This window comes from Ruditapes philippinarum, unplaced genomic scaffold, assembly GCF_026571515.1.
Source record: "Ruditapes philippinarum isolate M1 unplaced genomic scaffold, ASM2657151v2 ctg6313_1_1_1_1, whole genome shotgun sequence".
In the NCBI taxonomy this organism is placed as follows: Eukaryota; Metazoa; Mollusca; class Bivalvia; order Venerida; family Veneridae; genus Ruditapes; species Ruditapes philippinarum.
In genome coordinates this window covers 19,264-37,061 of record NW_026852902.1, presented here as the reverse complement: position 1 = coordinate 37,061, position 17,798 = coordinate 19,264, and the positions used below count along the sequence as shown (strand labels likewise).

At 32.9% G+C, this 17,798-nt stretch overlaps 1 protein-coding gene across 6 annotated transcripts in view; it reads left to right on the top strand.

The window, feature by feature from the left end:
- The window catches only part of LOC132728005 (cholinesterase 1-like), a 52,272-nt gene extending 35,263 nt beyond the window's left edge, over positions 1-17,009 (top strand). For 3 of the 6 annotated variants that reach the window (XM_060713626.1, XM_060713633.1, XM_060713619.1), the window contains exons 2-5: positions 11,063-12,310; positions 12,929-13,187; positions 14,444-14,607; positions 16,342-17,009. In XM_060713626.1, coding sequence (XP_060569609.1) covers positions 11,068-12,310; positions 12,929-13,187; positions 14,444-14,607; positions 16,342-16,433 — 1,758 coding nt within the window. In that variant the 5' untranslated portion in view covers positions 11,063-11,067 and the 3' untranslated portion in view covers positions 16,434-17,009. Of the gene's footprint in view, positions 1-1,524; positions 1,644-10,766; positions 10,791-10,826; positions 10,900-11,062; positions 12,311-12,928; positions 13,188-14,443; positions 14,608-16,341 lie in introns of those variants that run through there. The other 3 variants (XM_060713641.1, XM_060713646.1, XM_060713610.1) reach the window with 3 other exon arrangements.
- The last annotated feature ends 789 nt before the right edge of the window (positions 17,010-17,798 follow it).

The window sequence follows — 17,798 nt, the reverse complement described above, 5'->3', positions numbered from 1 at the left end:
TAACTTTATGATGCACCTCTAAAAACACTCTGCAAATATCTCATTTCAATGTTCCATCACATAAATTACTGTCACCTCCAACTTATTTAAATTACAATAAGTCTCACAAAATAAGCTGTTGTTGTAGTATTTGCTTTTGCCTGTATTAACGTTTGTTTTGGAATCTGTAACTGCGCATTAGAAAAATAAAGCTTTTCAAACATGAAGATATTTCCTTTTCTATGGCCTCATGTGCCTTTAACAGAGATAAAAATGCTAACATGGGCCTTTAACGGAGATTATAATGCTACTAGGGGCCTTTAACGGAGATAAGATCGCTACCATTGACAGTTAACGGAGATTATAATGCTACCATAGACCTTAAACGGATATCATAATGCTACCATGGGCCTTTAACGGAGATAATAATGCTACCATAGATCTTTAAGGGAAATTATAATGCTACCATGGCCTTTCTTAACCGAGATAAATGTGCTACCATGGCCCTTGAACGCAGATAATATTGCTTCCATGGGCCTTTAATGGAGATAATAGTGCTACCAGGGTCTTTTACCTTTTCCCTCATATAGACGTGTTCTGACGGCTTTTTTGTCCCCTCCCCCTTTTTTGAGTCCTCAAACAGTGAAAAAATACCCTATTTAGGCCCCAAACACTGTTTTTCGTTTGAGAAATGTTATTAAAAAAGTGACCACTTTTTCGGCGCGGCCCACTATGAAAATGATACATCAGGGGGTTGCCAGAAGGAGGATGTACCCCCTTCTGTTTGGGGGCTTTGAAGGGGGCGGTAGTCCCCCTCATCGCCAAGAAAATTTTGGTCATGTGACCGGCTAAAAAAGGCCTCAGGTCGATCTAAAGGACACTTGTAACCAACGCTGAAAAGCCTTTTACTCTATCTCTTTGCATTGAGAAGTTGTAAAACAATACAAAATAGTGACTTTTCGCAATTTTGAGACGTCCCCCCATTGCCATGGTAACAGGAAATTTACGATTGAGCATGTTGTTACAAAGGTTATGGTTCAGTCAACATAAATGCCAAGTTCCATCAGTATGGCAGCATTTTTCATAGTTTTATAGCAGTTGGAACTTGTAACAGGAGACTTTTCAATGAAAACGGCCATTTTTCACAATATGCTCATGGGTTAACGGAAATTATAGTGCTGCCATGGGTCTTTAACGAGGATAATAGTACTACCATGATAACGCCAGGATCAAAATACCATATAAATCTAGCCGCTAGGGATTAAAATTTAATTTCGGTAGAGAAAACGCATGTGTCGGCAACTTCTTACAGACAAATTGCAACAACCAATCAACATCACTAAGGCTGTTCCGAGAAGAGCAGTAGACGGACAATTCTCCCATTTTATTACTTTTTCTCTGATAGGCAATGTCTTTCCAACGATATTCTTGCAATCAGTGCGTCTCGTCTCCGATTACGTTGCCTCGTTTCAGATCGTGTAACTTTAGTAGAAAAATAAATTTCTTGTGAACATGTGAAAAATAGTAATTGTGAAAACATTGCTGTGCAAAATAATATGTAAAGAATAAGATAATGTAGAAAATAATGAATGAATGTGCAAGAATAAAGTTGAGGAATAAACTTAAATATTCTTTATTTGGAATGGAATCTTGACACATTCGTCGTAAGTTTTATATTTTATTCTTATGTTATGTATCATTTTAAGTTGAAGATGGTTTAATGGAATGTCTGTTTTTTATATAAATTAGTTTAAGTTCAAATATGTTGGAAGTTTTAAGTTTATTGGAACACTCATGAACCCGTTTATTGAAATCAACCACTTTCTTATATACGAATGCAATTCAAAGTATTCATTTGTTATTTCTGAATTAGTATTGACGTTTTACGCCATAATATATGTTATTAAATGGTATTTACTGTTCGAAAATTAGTACGTAATAAATGTTATTTGCAAAAACATACATATAGCAAGAAATGAGACCTTAATTCAATGATCAGATTAATACAAACAGTTAGACATCAGTTTTCTTTTCAATGTTTAAGACTTTACAAAAAAGACGAAGACTTGTTTATTTGTATTTGTTTTTGAGCTATAAGTGTTTGAAATAAAAATACTTTTAAATAAAAGATCGCGTATTTTGAAATAAATGAAAACGAAACATTTTTGGACCATTTTCAGTATGACAGTTACTTTTAGGACAAAGGTGTTGCACTGGCTTGTCTATATGGATTACCCTGTTACAGAAAATACGTAACTGATCATTGTCAATTTTAATAGCTTATCAGTTTTACAATACACACTGATTTCTCAAATATGACAAAAGTAGGAAATTGGTATCAATAATCTTTGTGATAAGGCTCTGAGTAAAACTGTAGAACTCGAATGCGTTAAAAAATCAATCTACAGTATATCAGGTATTCGATGGGTTAGCATAAAGCAACTCGGACGAAGGAGCAATTGTAAGCCTTCTTATCCCATAAATTTTTGAAATAGTAGACATATTTCCCGCGTTCCTTGGCTCTTCTTTAATTATTTCATTGAAGAAAAGACATAAATCCGTTACGTTTTGTAATATCGTGTAAGCATAATCATGAAATGTTTATGTGTGTTTGTGTGCTAAGAATGCTTCATGTAAAATTAAGATAGCCAAGCCTTTTATCACTAATTGCTTTAAGATAATTAATTTTCTATCGGGGTTAAAGAAAAGGATACACACTCAATGTCAAGAAGGAGTCATTTGTTTCTTTGGGTAGGAAGTTAAGAACTGAAAATTACACGCTGAACTGGTATAATAAGATATTTGTAAAAGAGAGAAGACAAACTTTCAATATCAGATACAATTATAAATTATTGGACATTTATTACGACTTTAACTTAATTTACTTGGAATTATAAACGACATACTTTGTGCAGGCACACTGAAATCATACTCATCAGGGGTTTGGAATACAATTGAACATTTATAACATTTGAACATTTTTAATAATGATAATTAATGGAAACATTTCAAAAGAAGAAAGATTGAAAAATCATTAGTTAGCAAAAAGTTGGTGTGATAAAGAAAATACCGATGGAAATCGCTCTTTGCTGTCCGATGCAGACTATTTCGTTTTAATTAATAAAACTAAGAGTAGTTCTTTCTGAAGATAGTTTTGAATGAGAATTTATTGAATTTGTTGCCATACCCCGCTTGATAGTGTTCTCCAATTTTATTGATATGTGCATCCAATGAACTCTATCTTTTCAGTTCTTTTTCCTCCAAGCCGTTTAAATTGCTTTGCTAAATTATTTGAAGAAAGGGACGCACTTGGTTAATGGTTTGATGCTTCCCAAATAATTTCGTAAGATTGCATGTTCAATAATCATTCAATGAATTTAAATAATATAATGTATAGGCACTAAAAACAGTGAAACAATTAACGAACTTTTAAAGAATGGCTTTTATGGTCTTATTGAACCTTGAGTGTCTCTCAAGAGAGTTGCGAAATAGAGACATGTAAAGGAATGACAATTGGTTAACAACGATCTTGCAACGTATAAATACGAGAAACGCTTTATGTATTACCTTAAAGTTAAATATATTTGCTAAAAAGAGATTTGTAATGAGAATATGTTCATTTGTCAAACTCATACTAACTTCCTTGTTACTTTTTTAAAGTTCGCAATCTTCTATGAACTATTATGTATTTACAAGTACAAATGGGTACACAAGTGTTCGTAGTTGGTCAGTGAACATTCAATGTTGTTCTCGATACACTTTGGCTTGACTTAAATTCTATGTATAACAAGTAATAACAAAGAACGTTGAAAAATTATTTTTTTATCTTTGTCCTTTACAGATGATACGTCGATCCTTAAGGGTTTTTTTTCACAAATCGCACCCCACCGCACCGCACGTTCTCACCTTCCTGTTTCACCCTCATCAACATTGCTTGTAGCCCTAAATACGGAAATATAGCACATACTGCAGATCAATGTCCATTTACGATTTCCAAAATATGGACATCTGTTTTCGTGATGCCGCAATAATTTATTGCTGTATCTAACTTAACGACGTCTCTGAAGTTATTCCCTAAAGCCGAAAACGGTGTTTAATAGGTGGTAAGGGGAAATAATATATCCGCACCATGTCATGTTATAGAAACCATCAATCTATCAATATATTTGGTAATTAAATTCTATTTCGGGATGTTACGTCTAATTTTGGCTTCGTTCGCATTCATTATTAAAGAGCATTTATTAATAATTTGATATGCATCTCTTAGTAAGCTCTATGGAAGTTTTCTGGAGAATTGGTTTGTACTCAGTATAGGAAAAACATTTTATGAGAAACTGTATAATGAAAAGTAAATAAATAGCATAAAGTTATACTTCGTATATTATGTTATAATACGATTTTTGAAAAGGACTGGAAATTGAATGAGATTATTAATATTTTACCAATTTTACTAATTCGAATGGAATATTTTCTATAAAGAAACACTTTTCAAATTTGTTATAATTTTCCATAGCTATGTGGGCATATCATGTAACCACACAGTCTTATTTATTTCCAATAGTACATAGGTAACACCAATTGTTCGGATAACTTTAAAAAAAAAACATGATAAACCCTTAGAGAACTATATTTCAATTTCTGGGTAGTTTAGCAGTCCACATGTAACAGTATGTATTATGTATTTTTCTATGCTGTCAATGATATTAAATTGTATATAAAAACTACGTGTCAAGTATTTTGCCTTGTGCCAAACTTTAAACAGATGCCTTTTCAAATCTATACAGATTGCGTTTGAATGTTATAACAATTTCTTTTAGAATAAATAATCTGAACAATTGTTTGCCTGTGGCATCTTAGTTTCTGTCATTTTTGTCGACACATGAACGGCTTCAATTTGACAATAATTTTAAAGCAGTTTGCCTACAGATAAGTCAATATATTTCAGGAAAATAAATGTTGGGATAAATATACTAAGAACTTTAAGAAAAGTGAAAAGATTTAAAATGTGTTTTGCAATTAATGTATTTATCGCCAGGATTAAAAAAAAAAGGACTCAATTAATAAGTCACATGTTAAGCGGGATATTTATCACCATATTTCTATTTTCGCTTATTTTGATTTTTTGTGATTTACCTGGATCGTAAGTGTCGTTTGAAATGTGTAAATGACGTCCTTTGTTTAGTTCACAATATTTTACATTTAATTAATTTTCAAATTGTTTTTGAAATTTAGTATTCATCTGTTGACCTGCTGCTTTCAAGTAAATGCTAGATATACGTTGGCGTTGATGACTGTAGAACTAGGTCTCAAGTGACAAATTTAAATCAATTTACATACTGCTTTAACATTATCATATCACCATTCTCGACAGAACATTCTATTAGTAAACTTCCATGTGTCCGCCTCCAAACATAGAACACAATTCGAGTGACGAGACTTTAAATAATGCATTTACTCAATAGGAAATTGGAATATTTGCATGTTTTAGAAAATGACGCACCTCAAAATGATGGCAACAGACAGCCCATTGTAATTAAAAGATGATTTGTTTCATAACTTTTAGTTGCCAGAAGATGTGTCATTCACGGCGTCTGTCCGATACCGAAAATAAACATGATTCATCTAAGTCTAGTTTGAAGACAAAGCACTTCCTGTGTTATTCAAGTAGCTTAGACACTTGCATTATGACGTCATTCAATTCTTCCCAACACTTTTTTATATTGTACATGTATCTAAATAATTATGTCTAATCAATTTCAATACAATTTAGAGCAAAGGTTTCCTCGACATGATGAGTTATGAAAGTGATTATTTATTTGAATGAAACAAGATTTTTTTAGGATCAATTTGGGCTAGATTCTATAGTTATCATTGCATTATAGTTATAGTTGAATTATAGAATCGTTTTAAATGTTATCTTTTAGATGTTTATGCTATATTCAGTTAGTTTTTATGTAAGTGGAGCAAATAATATGACCTTACATACATTTTATTTTTAATAATAAGTGTCCTTATAATTGTTTTGATAGAGGACAAACGACTTCCCTTGATATTTATTCAATTTACACAAGTGCCTATAATTTGTTTGTATTTATAGATGAACTGTTTTCGTAAAAATCTATCAGAATTGATGTGAACATTTACATCATCACATGACTGACTTGTTTATATCTATCACTTGTTTATGCAAAGTTTGTTTTTTACAATGACACAAAACCTTGGCTTAGAGTTTTGTCATATGTGATAGTCCCAAGGATTCGCATTTATCGATTGTTACAGTAGACAATTTAAACTTTAAGAATAGGATTTTTATATGAATGTTCGACAAGTGTATATCCGACTTTAAATTACTTTAACCTCAATCTTCTCTGAAGAATTTTGATGTCTTTCCTCCATGGTGACTTTATTGTACGTTCATGTGTAAATCTCAAATGGTTTGTAATCTTTTGAATATATTAGATTCCATACCTGCCAGGTGCGAGAACGGACTTTTTTTCCCAGATGATTGTTGTAAAGTTTCGTCAATGAGTCGTGTATATTCAAGAATGACTTTGACATTTTATTAGTTTTCACGGCTGTCGGATGAGGCTACCGAGTCATATTTCGCGCAATGTTTACTACTTTTTTGTGTGATTTCACTACAAACATTATAGTTGATATCCAAGTCTTAAAATGGTTAAACATACTATTTAAATCCGACCACGCCCCTCCCCCTTTCCCTCTTCTAGATCCACCTATGCCCGTGTCTAGTACTGCTCATCAAATACATTTATTTAGAGGTAACGAGAACCTGACATTGTCCATTTTACATGTAGTATCTTTATTGCTTTCTTCTAATAAGCAATCAGTATTTCATTGTATGTATTAACACGTTAGCAAGCATCGTGTATATTCTCATCATTAAGACATTTTTATGTATCGAAATACCCAGACAAAATTAATATTCATTGAAAGCGACAATTTAGAAAAGATGCATCAACTTTTTTTACATATTTTTATAGAATTGATGCAAATTGAAATGCATACAAGACTTGATAAAAAATGAGTTGTTAAGTTCGAACAAAATTAATAACAAAATGTATTTTGATTAGTTTATATGACCAATGTTTTAGGGGCACGTTATGCCTCAAAAATGAATTAATTTTTAGTTCTTAAGAAAGGGCAAACATGAAATTATAATGTTTAAATTATGGTTTTAGAGAATGTTTGATGCTTGTTATCTTAAGAAAGTAGCTGATTTGTCATAAAAGTAGCAAAACGTAAACAAAGTAGTATTTTTATTTCCGTACAAAAATAATTCACTGTAACTTTCCAAAAATCAGCCGATGAAAAAAATGCGGTAATTGGCCGACGAGTAACATTTTGGAACTATAAAGCAAACCAAAATTAAAAAATCTTTTGAGAAAAAAAGTATTTCTGAGGCATAATGGGCCTCTAAGTAAATATTAGATAATTTAAAAGAAAAAAATGCTGAAAAAAAAAACGATAACATTGATAATAATGAAGTATTGCAACAAAATTGCTTTGTAATGAGATATTTTTAACCAAACACTTCAAGTCGTCATGTTTCAGATTCGATACTATGGATATATAACGTGTAGCATATATCTAAAAAACCCACTTAAAATCGTTATTAAATTAAACAGATGTAAAATACTGCACTGTGCAGAACACTGTGCCATTAAGATGCGGTTGTTATTTGAATTGGTTACGGTAATAAAATGTAGATATCTACCCTATCGAACATTAAAGTTGTTTGATTTGATTTTTATAAACAGATGCTCTTTTGGTCATGCAATATTCCCTTTTTCAAAATACTCTTATCATTCGACTTGTAGAAACCGAATATTTAGTTTTGTCTATTTTCGAGATTGTACTCAAGCGTGATTAACTTTACGAATTGCAACGTTAGTGTAATATCATCGTTTAATTCTGCCCGGTTTGATTAAGCTTATGTTAAATAAGAGATACTGGAAACGCCCCCTAGCATCGTTCAAAGTAGAGCTTAGCACCCATTGCATGGTTGTTAATGTAGAATTTAGAAACATTTGCAGATGTGTAAATTAACAATTGATGTATGTTTGTCATTTGAGAAGTTACATCATTTGACTTCTTTTTTTAAACAACTATTTTTTATCGAATTATGTTTTGAATATCTTTTAATAATTATTCTTAGGTTTCATGTCGTTCGTGTAATTCAGAACGCAAGTTAACAATTTCTTAAAATAATCAAATAATCAGCACTAGCTAATCTGACTGGTTGAGTGACAGTCATTGTAAAAAAAATAACAAAGGGTGCGATATTATTCTCTTTTTATTTACATGTCCAAGTTGCTTACATAAGGCTATTAAAGTAAATCACAATGTCGCTTATAGCTTTAACAAAACAATAACTTATTGTTACTTGAGTACGGATAGCTTTCACTCCTTGAGAAAAGGCAAACATGTATTTGATAATGTTCTAATAATGGATATAAGACTTGTCAGATGCCTTTTAGGTAAGTAGTGTGAATGTCATATAATTCATCAAAAATATAGCAAAATAGAAACAAAGAAAGTTGTATATAATGAACTAGATCTCTATAACTGTACTAATTGTTTTAAAACAGCAAACAAACTAATAAAATGGTTCAGCTAGACGGCCAGTAAGTTCCTTTTCTAAAATTCTGACGAGTCATCAATATCTGTTTGAACGAATTTCTGCTTAAAAAATTCAAACGGCCTCTTCAAAATCCAACAAGATATGTATTGTAAAGAAGTTAAATCAGGACACTATACTGGACGGATATTGTTTTGTTGTTTTTTTTAGAGCAAAAAAAAACATTGTAAATTCCTCCTGCAAAAGCACGCTTTTCCCAAAGGATTCATAAGGGATTTCGCTATGCCGACGAGAGATTATTGGTAGATTACTGTTTAGACAAACTGTCAAACAGACAAGGTTATCCATTAATCTCCAGTTAGACATTTATACCAAAGAAAGATTTAGAATTAATTCATATTATATGACTTATTTGATTCAGCCATAAATCTTGTTTTTTTATGTCGATTGCGTTAATGGTTTAATTGGCAAAAGAAAACTGAATCATTTGCTGAAATTTTAATTCCTTTTTAAATTTCATAATCTCTCGTCGAAATCATTTTATTTTTGTTTTATTATTATTTATTGTTCAATTTATTGATTTTCGAGAGATTCTTCGTTAATTCCGTTATTCATTACGATTTATGGCAGATTTACAAGTTTGTTTTTAATGATAGAAAATAAAAGTTCTCTGGATACTTTCATGCATAATTAGGGGCCGATGGCCTAGTGGTTAGAAGTTAGCATTGCAATCGCGAGGTCGCAAGTTCGAACGCTCGATAAACTTATTTGTTCGTAAATTCTTTCACTTTTTTATTTATATGCAACATTTAATTTAATTTAGCAGATAACTGTAGTTATACATTAAACATACATACCGTTAAGCCATACTATAATATCTGTAAGATTTACTTCGGAATCCGATTATTACAGACAAAAGGTCACTGAATATTCAAATGCCTCAGGTCAATATTGCCAAACAATACGGGATATAAATGAATTCGTATACAGTGTTCTGAACGCTCAAAATTAAAACTTGTTCAAGTGACTAACAATCTACTTTCCTATGCGTCGGTCGAATATTTCACTACCGATCATTTTCTAACGCCTAGTGTATCTAATTCGCTGCTAATTGAGCGTACTGAAAATCGCAATATCCATCTAATAAATTATTCCTTTTATAACTTCACATTAAGTACTGATTGATACCTACCAATGTAAGTATAGACCTATCTTCCATTCTGAATTAGGAATATCACTTTGGTTAAGACTTCAATACAGAGCTTGAAAAAAATGAAAATTCGTTTGAGTTAAATCTATTTATTTGGCTTTGATGAAGAAGAGGCAGGATGTTTTATTTACAATAAATTGAAACTAGCCTTGTAGCTAAATAATAAGGTATCTTTAAAGCAATTGCGATCAATTCAACTTCATACAGATGCCTGAGCACGGGTCGTGAGAAACTTTTGATTGGTCTCAAAACATGCCTTTCTTTCCTTTTAAATAACATCAAACCTTCATTCCGCCCCCACACTTAATTTAATGCGCACATCACTATCAATTAACGCTAATGCAACTTCGCGCGTAATGTAACTTTGTATCCATTCAAAGGAACTACTTTTGTGTCTTAATCCGCCCGCATCTTATCTCTGTACTTTAAAAGCAGGAAGGATTAAGATGAAAATATAAGAAGATTAATATTAATCTTCAAAAAGACATCAGTCAGAAAATGTAAGATGTATAAATAAGAATATTCGCATCTTTCCATTTTGTATTTTTATGATGGCTTTGCTTTAGACTGAAAGACGTATCGAGAATATTGTTGTTTTTTTTCCGCATACGTTTCCCATCCATTCAATAACGTTTAGTTTAATTTATACCAAAATAAGATACACCGTTGACATAGATCTACTATCTTTTCTGTTTTTGAATATTTAATGTCAGCTTAGCGTTCCGTTCAATTTTATTTTTCCAAATACAAAAATGGGACCATGTGAACGATATTTATATCTTATAAATCTAGCTGACCTTCAAAAAGATCCATATATTTTAGATTTTGCACAAATCGTTAACAACCACTTATCATGGTTCAATTCATTTCAACATCAGCATAGAAGATATTATTAAGCCACGCTAAAGGATGTTATTTAGATATATAGTTTAAAATTCGGATCAACCAACCGTCTAATTTCACCCTCCATAGCCATTGTTACGGTTTGAGGACTTTAATGAGGTTTGGTTGAAACGGTGATTGTAAACACCGTATCTAAAATTAAACTTTAAATGTGTTGGACTTATTTGATTGTGTTGATGACTTATCATGAAAATGAGCTTTTTAAATTGTAATTCATTCATGCCTCCATTCTCATTCAATTTCATTAAATTCGTGTTACAGAAATAGTATTTTAGTTGAAATATGGCAAAGTACCTTTAAATAATCTGATACTTGCCTTTGAGCGTTAATCTATGTTTCACGAGATATAACAGCTTATATTTTCATTACAGATAAAATGAAGGGATGGACACATGCTGTAACCTCCGTGTTTATTGCTTCTCTAATGTCAATGACAAGAGCACGCGCTTCCAAGGTTACAACTACAAATGGTGATATTGAAGGATTTAGTGTCGTAATCGATGACGTCACAGTGGATATCTACTTAGGTATACCGTTTGCAAACCCGCCTTTGGGACAACTACGTTTCCGTGCGCCGCAACCGGTAAGTAATTGGACCGGAGTGAAGGAGACCAAAACTTTACCGAACAGCTGCATCCAGACTGTAGACGGGTACTTCGATCGATTTGAAGGAGTAGAAATGTGGAATCCCAACACCGATATTAGCGAAGATTGTCTATATTTAAATTTATGGGTCCCACGATTAAATAAAACTAATTTTGCTACAACTCTAATTTGGATTTACGGTGGATCGTTTACGTTTGGAACTAGTACGCTAGACGTTTACGATGGGCGGTATTTAGCCGCAAAGCAGGGAGTTATAGTGGCATCTATGCAATACAGAATGGGTGTTCTAGGGTTTCTGTTTACAGACACTGACGATGCGCCAGGTAACATGGGCCTATTAGATCAGCAGCTGTCAATAAAGTGGGTATATGACAATATTGAAAATTTTGGTGGCGACAGTAGTAAAATCACATTAATTGGTGAAAGTGCCGGTGCTTCTAGTATAAGTCACCATATGTTAGCTAATTCCTCATGGCCTTATTTTAATAATGCAATTTTGCTAAGTGGTACATCGCTGTGTCCATGGGCGCATGACTCGCCAGACATATTGTTGGAACACATTAAATCATTTGCAAATATCATGAACTGCTCAAACTCCGATAAAAAGGAGATTGTAAAGTGCCTTCGCAATAAAGATGCTCTGGACCTTGAGGCCAATCAATGGGAAATAAATTATAATAAGAATATTGGAACATTCGGCCCCACAACAGACGGCATATTTCTAACGGATACTCCCTCTATTTTACTTAACTCAGGAAATTTAAAAAGCGCTGATATTTTGCTTGGAAACACAAAAGATGAAGGTGAATATTGGCTGATTTATTGGTACCCAGACATATTTCCAAATATCTCAAACCCAGCCCCATTAAACAGTAGCCAGTTCTTGCACACAATGCGCGAGGCAACAGGCTGTAATGAGGATGACCTTGACTGTGAAGGTGTGTTGTTTACATACAATGCGTCAAATATACCGTCCACTAGAGGGAGTTATAGGGATATTCTGGACGACATAGGTAAGGTTTTTTGTCTTCATATACTTATATTAGGCTACATATGGACAAGATTCTAGAATATATTATGGAGGAATGATAATTAAATAATTATTATTCATCATATTTCGCCTTTGTAACGTCGAGTTTTATTGGACAATCGTCACCAGTCTTTTTTAAACAAGAACAATTTTTCCCCTTTATTTTGATCGAAGGAAGCAAATGCAAGTATCATAAAATTGATTAAAGACTTGAATGTTTCAAAACCATATCTAGAAGATGTAAAAATCATTCGGAAAAAAGCCTGTTGTCGTTGCTGTTGTTTTTATTTTTTGGAATTCAAATCAAAGAAATACTTGTATGTTGTTTACCACAATATAAAATCACAATCACCTTTGTTGCTTAAAATGAAAGAAAAACCTGATCAGTTGCATCTTCTCTGAAATTTCTCTTGCATATTCTAAGTCATGTAACATTAAGTAATTGCACCATGAAAGCGTTTATCTGCGTCAGATTGTCATTGTTCTTCCTTTTCATGTAGGCTCTTGCTTGAATTTTTAACAAGCAGGGAGTATAGCATAATGTGCGGGATTTTCATGATATTTATGATATTAAACAAACTAAATAACATTACGTTTTCAGTGGGTGATATCACTTTTAAATGTGACGTACGAAGCTTTGCTAGTCATCATGCCAGCCAATCACATGGGAGAACATATATGTACTCATTTGAGTATCGTCATTCCGCCAATCCTTGGCCGTCATGGATGGGATCGTTACATGGATACGAAATAGAGCCGGTGTTTGGTCAACCATTTAATCCAATGCTAAAGTATAGCGACCTTGACAGAGAGGTCAGTGCAAAGGTCATGGATTACTTTACAACGTTTGCGAATACTGGGTACGTGTCAGTTCTACTGTATTCTTTTCTTTCATTTTTCAAATATTAACAGACGCATTTTTATGTAAAGTTTGGGGAACTTTCTGTTGAAAACGTGTCAGAGTTAAATCGTATACATATGTATGCACAGTGCGTTAACTGGAGTGCATGTATTAGTTACCCGCACTCCAGAGCATGCCCATTGATTGGCTCATTTTTGCTGGGGTTTACTTATTGTGACGACAGAAAAGGGAAAGCAGCGATAGAAATATCATATTCAGATGCTCGGTCATTGCTTTTTTCTGGTGTTTCATATTGTGACAACAGGGAACGTGTTTTTATGTTTGACTATGATACAAAAGAGAAAGAACATCAAAACACTCGGCAACATGATAAACACTCGGGAGCTAAGCCCCCTCGTACAAATCAGATAGCCTCGTGTTTGGATGCTCTTTCTATTACTTATCTGGTCTATAAATGCAGATTGTTAATGAAAGGGAAGTAACTGTTGAAAATCAAAATTTTAGACACCTGCAGAAAACGAACGAGCAAATGACATATGATTATAAATTAAACATAGTAACACATTACTTCATTTTCATATTTAGTACTTCTTTAATACAGAGGTGTATTTTTTAAACTCATACAATGGAATTTAATTACATTTATATCGCTTGGAACCAGATCTATAAGTTTATTTTCTTCCTTTTAAATCGATCATGATAAAAAATATTACGACAAGCATTTAGTTGACAGTCAGAGCCAATACGGCATGAAAAGTGGCCAATATCCGGACATGGAGCATTTTAAAACCGTGTCAATACTTACTGTATTTAATTTAATGATCCTTAATGAATCTTACTGTGATTTTGTCATTTATAGATAATCGTTACAAATTTCATTTAATGGAATTGTTATTACTTCGATGGTTTCGTATTTTTCCTTTCTTTGTCTTAAATTTATATTGGCCGATAACTTCACCTTTATCCAAAAAGAAAAGCCAATATTAACCCATTAAAATAATTTTTGAAAAATAAAACTAATAATATTACATTAATTAACAATATATTAAAAATGTCGATAACTAAAAACAAGTAAATGATACCTTGCATGTAGAGGTGTAAAATTTATGGTTATGTTTAGTTATTGCAAAATACATTGCATGCGTCTTTTATCTATTTTTGGAAACAGGACACGCTACTGCTACTAAATATTCGCCATTTGTATAAAATAAAAGGGGAATAACTATATGACATTTTTATGCTCAATCCTTGCAGGAATTTAGATTCATTTGGCAATGAGTGGCCAGAATTTACAACAAACTCAGAGCAACATATCGTTTTTTCTCAGGACGGAACCACGCATATACGAGAAGGATATAGAACTAAAGAATGTTCTTTCTGGGAATATCTCATGCCGAAACTCAAACAAAAAATGGCAGGTATGCAGAGTTATCTCCCTTTGCTTATCTTTACAAGTTTTTCCATATCATACTTGCTCCTCCAACTGTAACAAACTTTATCACTAAATAACAGTATCAGTTGCGTTCATTTATTTAAAGTTACATTAAATAAATATGTAAAAATATTTTTCCGTCGGCCTAAAAATCAAACATTCAACAGTTTCATTAACCTTTTTAAAAGTTTTGTTGTAAATCTCATCAAATTTGTTCATAAATTAGGATTTTAAACGGGAAACCCCACGGTAACACTAAAGTTCGTATACGAATTTTAACATGCAAATGAAGACTATAATGAGCTCGTGTATGCGCTACGTCACAGTTTTATAGTTGCTATCCGGAACACAGCAAATGTGATATTTTCTTGTGCAAACACACTTTAACCGTGCACTAAACCTGGGGTTCAGTAAAAGTAATCATCTCGTAAAAAGATTAAATTTGTATGAAAACATCCGTTACAATGCGGAAATATGCCGTTAAATTAGGACTGCCACTTATAGTCATGTTTGTTGATTTAATATTGATGTACGGATGATCCGAAGGCGGAGTTTCTCATGCAAACAGAAATTGTACTTCCCATTTCGCCACAATGAGGTTACCTCTTTTTATGCTAATAAAACTCATTTTGGTTATTTGAACACCAAAATAAGACCTGGAGTCGATATAAAACCCAATTTATTAATGAAATGTCGCTATTTAGTTTTTGATGAAATTTATTAAATGTAACTTTAATTTATTGCTTTGAAAACATCATATGGTAATCAGATTTCGTAACTAAATTAAGCATGTTAGCGTACGCTAAGCGCAATAGCTTAAGCCAAAGTCAGCTTTTAAGAAAGCTTTAAAACAGTATTCGAAAAGAAAACCCAACTAAAAATACCAAAGTAGTGAAGCATGCATTAGATATACGTATTTTCCGCTTTGATAGGCTTTATTTTTATAAAGAAAAGTGTTGTCTGAAATCACTAGTCATACAAGAGCTTGCTAAGTTTATTTGTAAAGTAAGGATGCCTGACACACACTTGTGTTGTCAAGACTATGAGTTGTCAAACACATATTGTTTGCATTTAGAAATAAGCCTGACAGTGTTTGACCTTATTTGCTTGACAATTCAGCACTAAAGAGTATGGGCAGGCTCTTTTTTCTTAGTACTTCCTTTTCAAATGCACATTGCACCTTTGACAATACGCCATGTGACATGTGCAAGAATCTACGTTTAAAGCAATTGTAAAAAATCGTAAAACTTTTGGACTGTGAAAGGTCCGAGACAGCAGATGGACCATTTTAAACGTGAACGAAACATAAGTAAAATACAGTGTAATTATGGACCTCGAGGCCTGAATAATAAACACACAAATTTCCATTGCATTATTTTTCCGTGCGGTTGTATTATTCAAATTGCTTTATTGCACACTAATGCGTAAAAATCTTTGAAACATATTTTGAGAAGAAAGAAGTCCCTAGTCTCTATTAGTAACATATTTTTCACTCCGTATTTTCATTGCTCCAGTTTACGTGATTTGTGATGCAAATTTTAAAATTGTTACGACTAAAGTAATGCTTTTTACGCGATGTTAATGCATTAAAATGATGATTGAATTTGCATTCCAATTTTAATTGCATGCTTTGTGCAGAATGTTAATATTCAGCTTTATTAAATTTCTATCATTTATAACATCCATGCATCCTGCAAATGAACATCGTTCTATTTTTCAGAAAACAAAACGACAAGTGGCGCCATCTTTCATAGCCTTTCCACGATAATCGTCTGCGTGATTGTGATCATTTCTGCAATTATCATCAGATGATTGATCTGCTTGCATGCACATTTCATTTGTCGTCTGCATCGTCCATCAGTTTCCTAACAACCGAAAAGCAGCGCGCGCAGACTCACCAGAAAAACAGTGATGAAGAGAAAAATGTTTAAGATTTTTATTACATTGTTCGCATCATATATCTACACTTGGTTTTCATGCTGACAGTCAAGTCGAAACAGATGACTTTCTTGGGTCCATCGAATTCTTGTTCACTGGCAATATAGATGTAAAGGAAATCTTATGCTCTCAGAAGCATTGTAAAATGCAAAGAAATATTTGCTAGCATTCCATTTAAAACTCAATTTCCATCACAGTTTCGTTTATTGCCGAACTTTGAACTTGTCCAACTTTGAACTTGTCCGTCTGGTATGCTGGAATGATTTAGTCTGCTTTCAGGTCCACCCGGATAGCACGTGTTCTCAAAATGTTGCAGTTCAAAATTGACTGGCTGACACATACATCTTAATGTTCGATTTTTATTCATTTAAAAATTTTTGTTTATGCATAGTCATTATGTTTGCGAAGACAACATAATACTCATATATTGAAAACGGGGCTAAACTTTTTTTTAAACATTTTTTTATTGTTAAATGCATAATGACGGGTAAGCAGTCGGGACGACAAAAAGCCTTGCCCTTTTAAAAAAAGGGGGATTTAACGAAAAGCTTTGACTAAAAAGTGTTTTACATGGATATTTTACGGGGTAAATTTTGGGTTTAAGTATTTAGTTAAAACATTCAAATACATTTGTACATTATTTAATCAGCGGCATTGTTTAGTTATTATAATTCCATTTGTGTGTCATCATTTTTTATTTCATTTTGTATATAATTTTCATAGAAATGGGTAAAGTTCACATATCATTAGTGATAGAATGTCAGTTTTTTTGTTAACAGTGTAATATTTGAACAAACTCGAGCCGCCATATTGGTATTTTCTCAAATAATGACGTCACACAGGAAAACACCATCTCACGTGACAAATATATGCTAAAAACAGGTACACGAAACCGAAGCTGCTTAGGGGGTTGTTACCTTTAACCTGCGCAGCCATGCGACCAGTGCAGACCAAGGTCAGCCGTGCGGTCATGGTCTCCACAAATCACCATTCAGTCAGTGTTTATTTTGAAATTTTCCTAAAAATGATGAACGGTCAAGTCCAAAATTCGTTTGGTCAGCGTTGATACCAATTGATTGCACTTCACGCTCTTCGAAAGCTCATATTTATTCGACACATGGTGTCACTTTGATATCGCCACTCATAATGTAAAGGTTAATGTATAGAAAATTAATCGTTGTGTGTCATTTTGAACAATTGAAACTGACTTATAATGTTATCATTCACGAATATATGGGT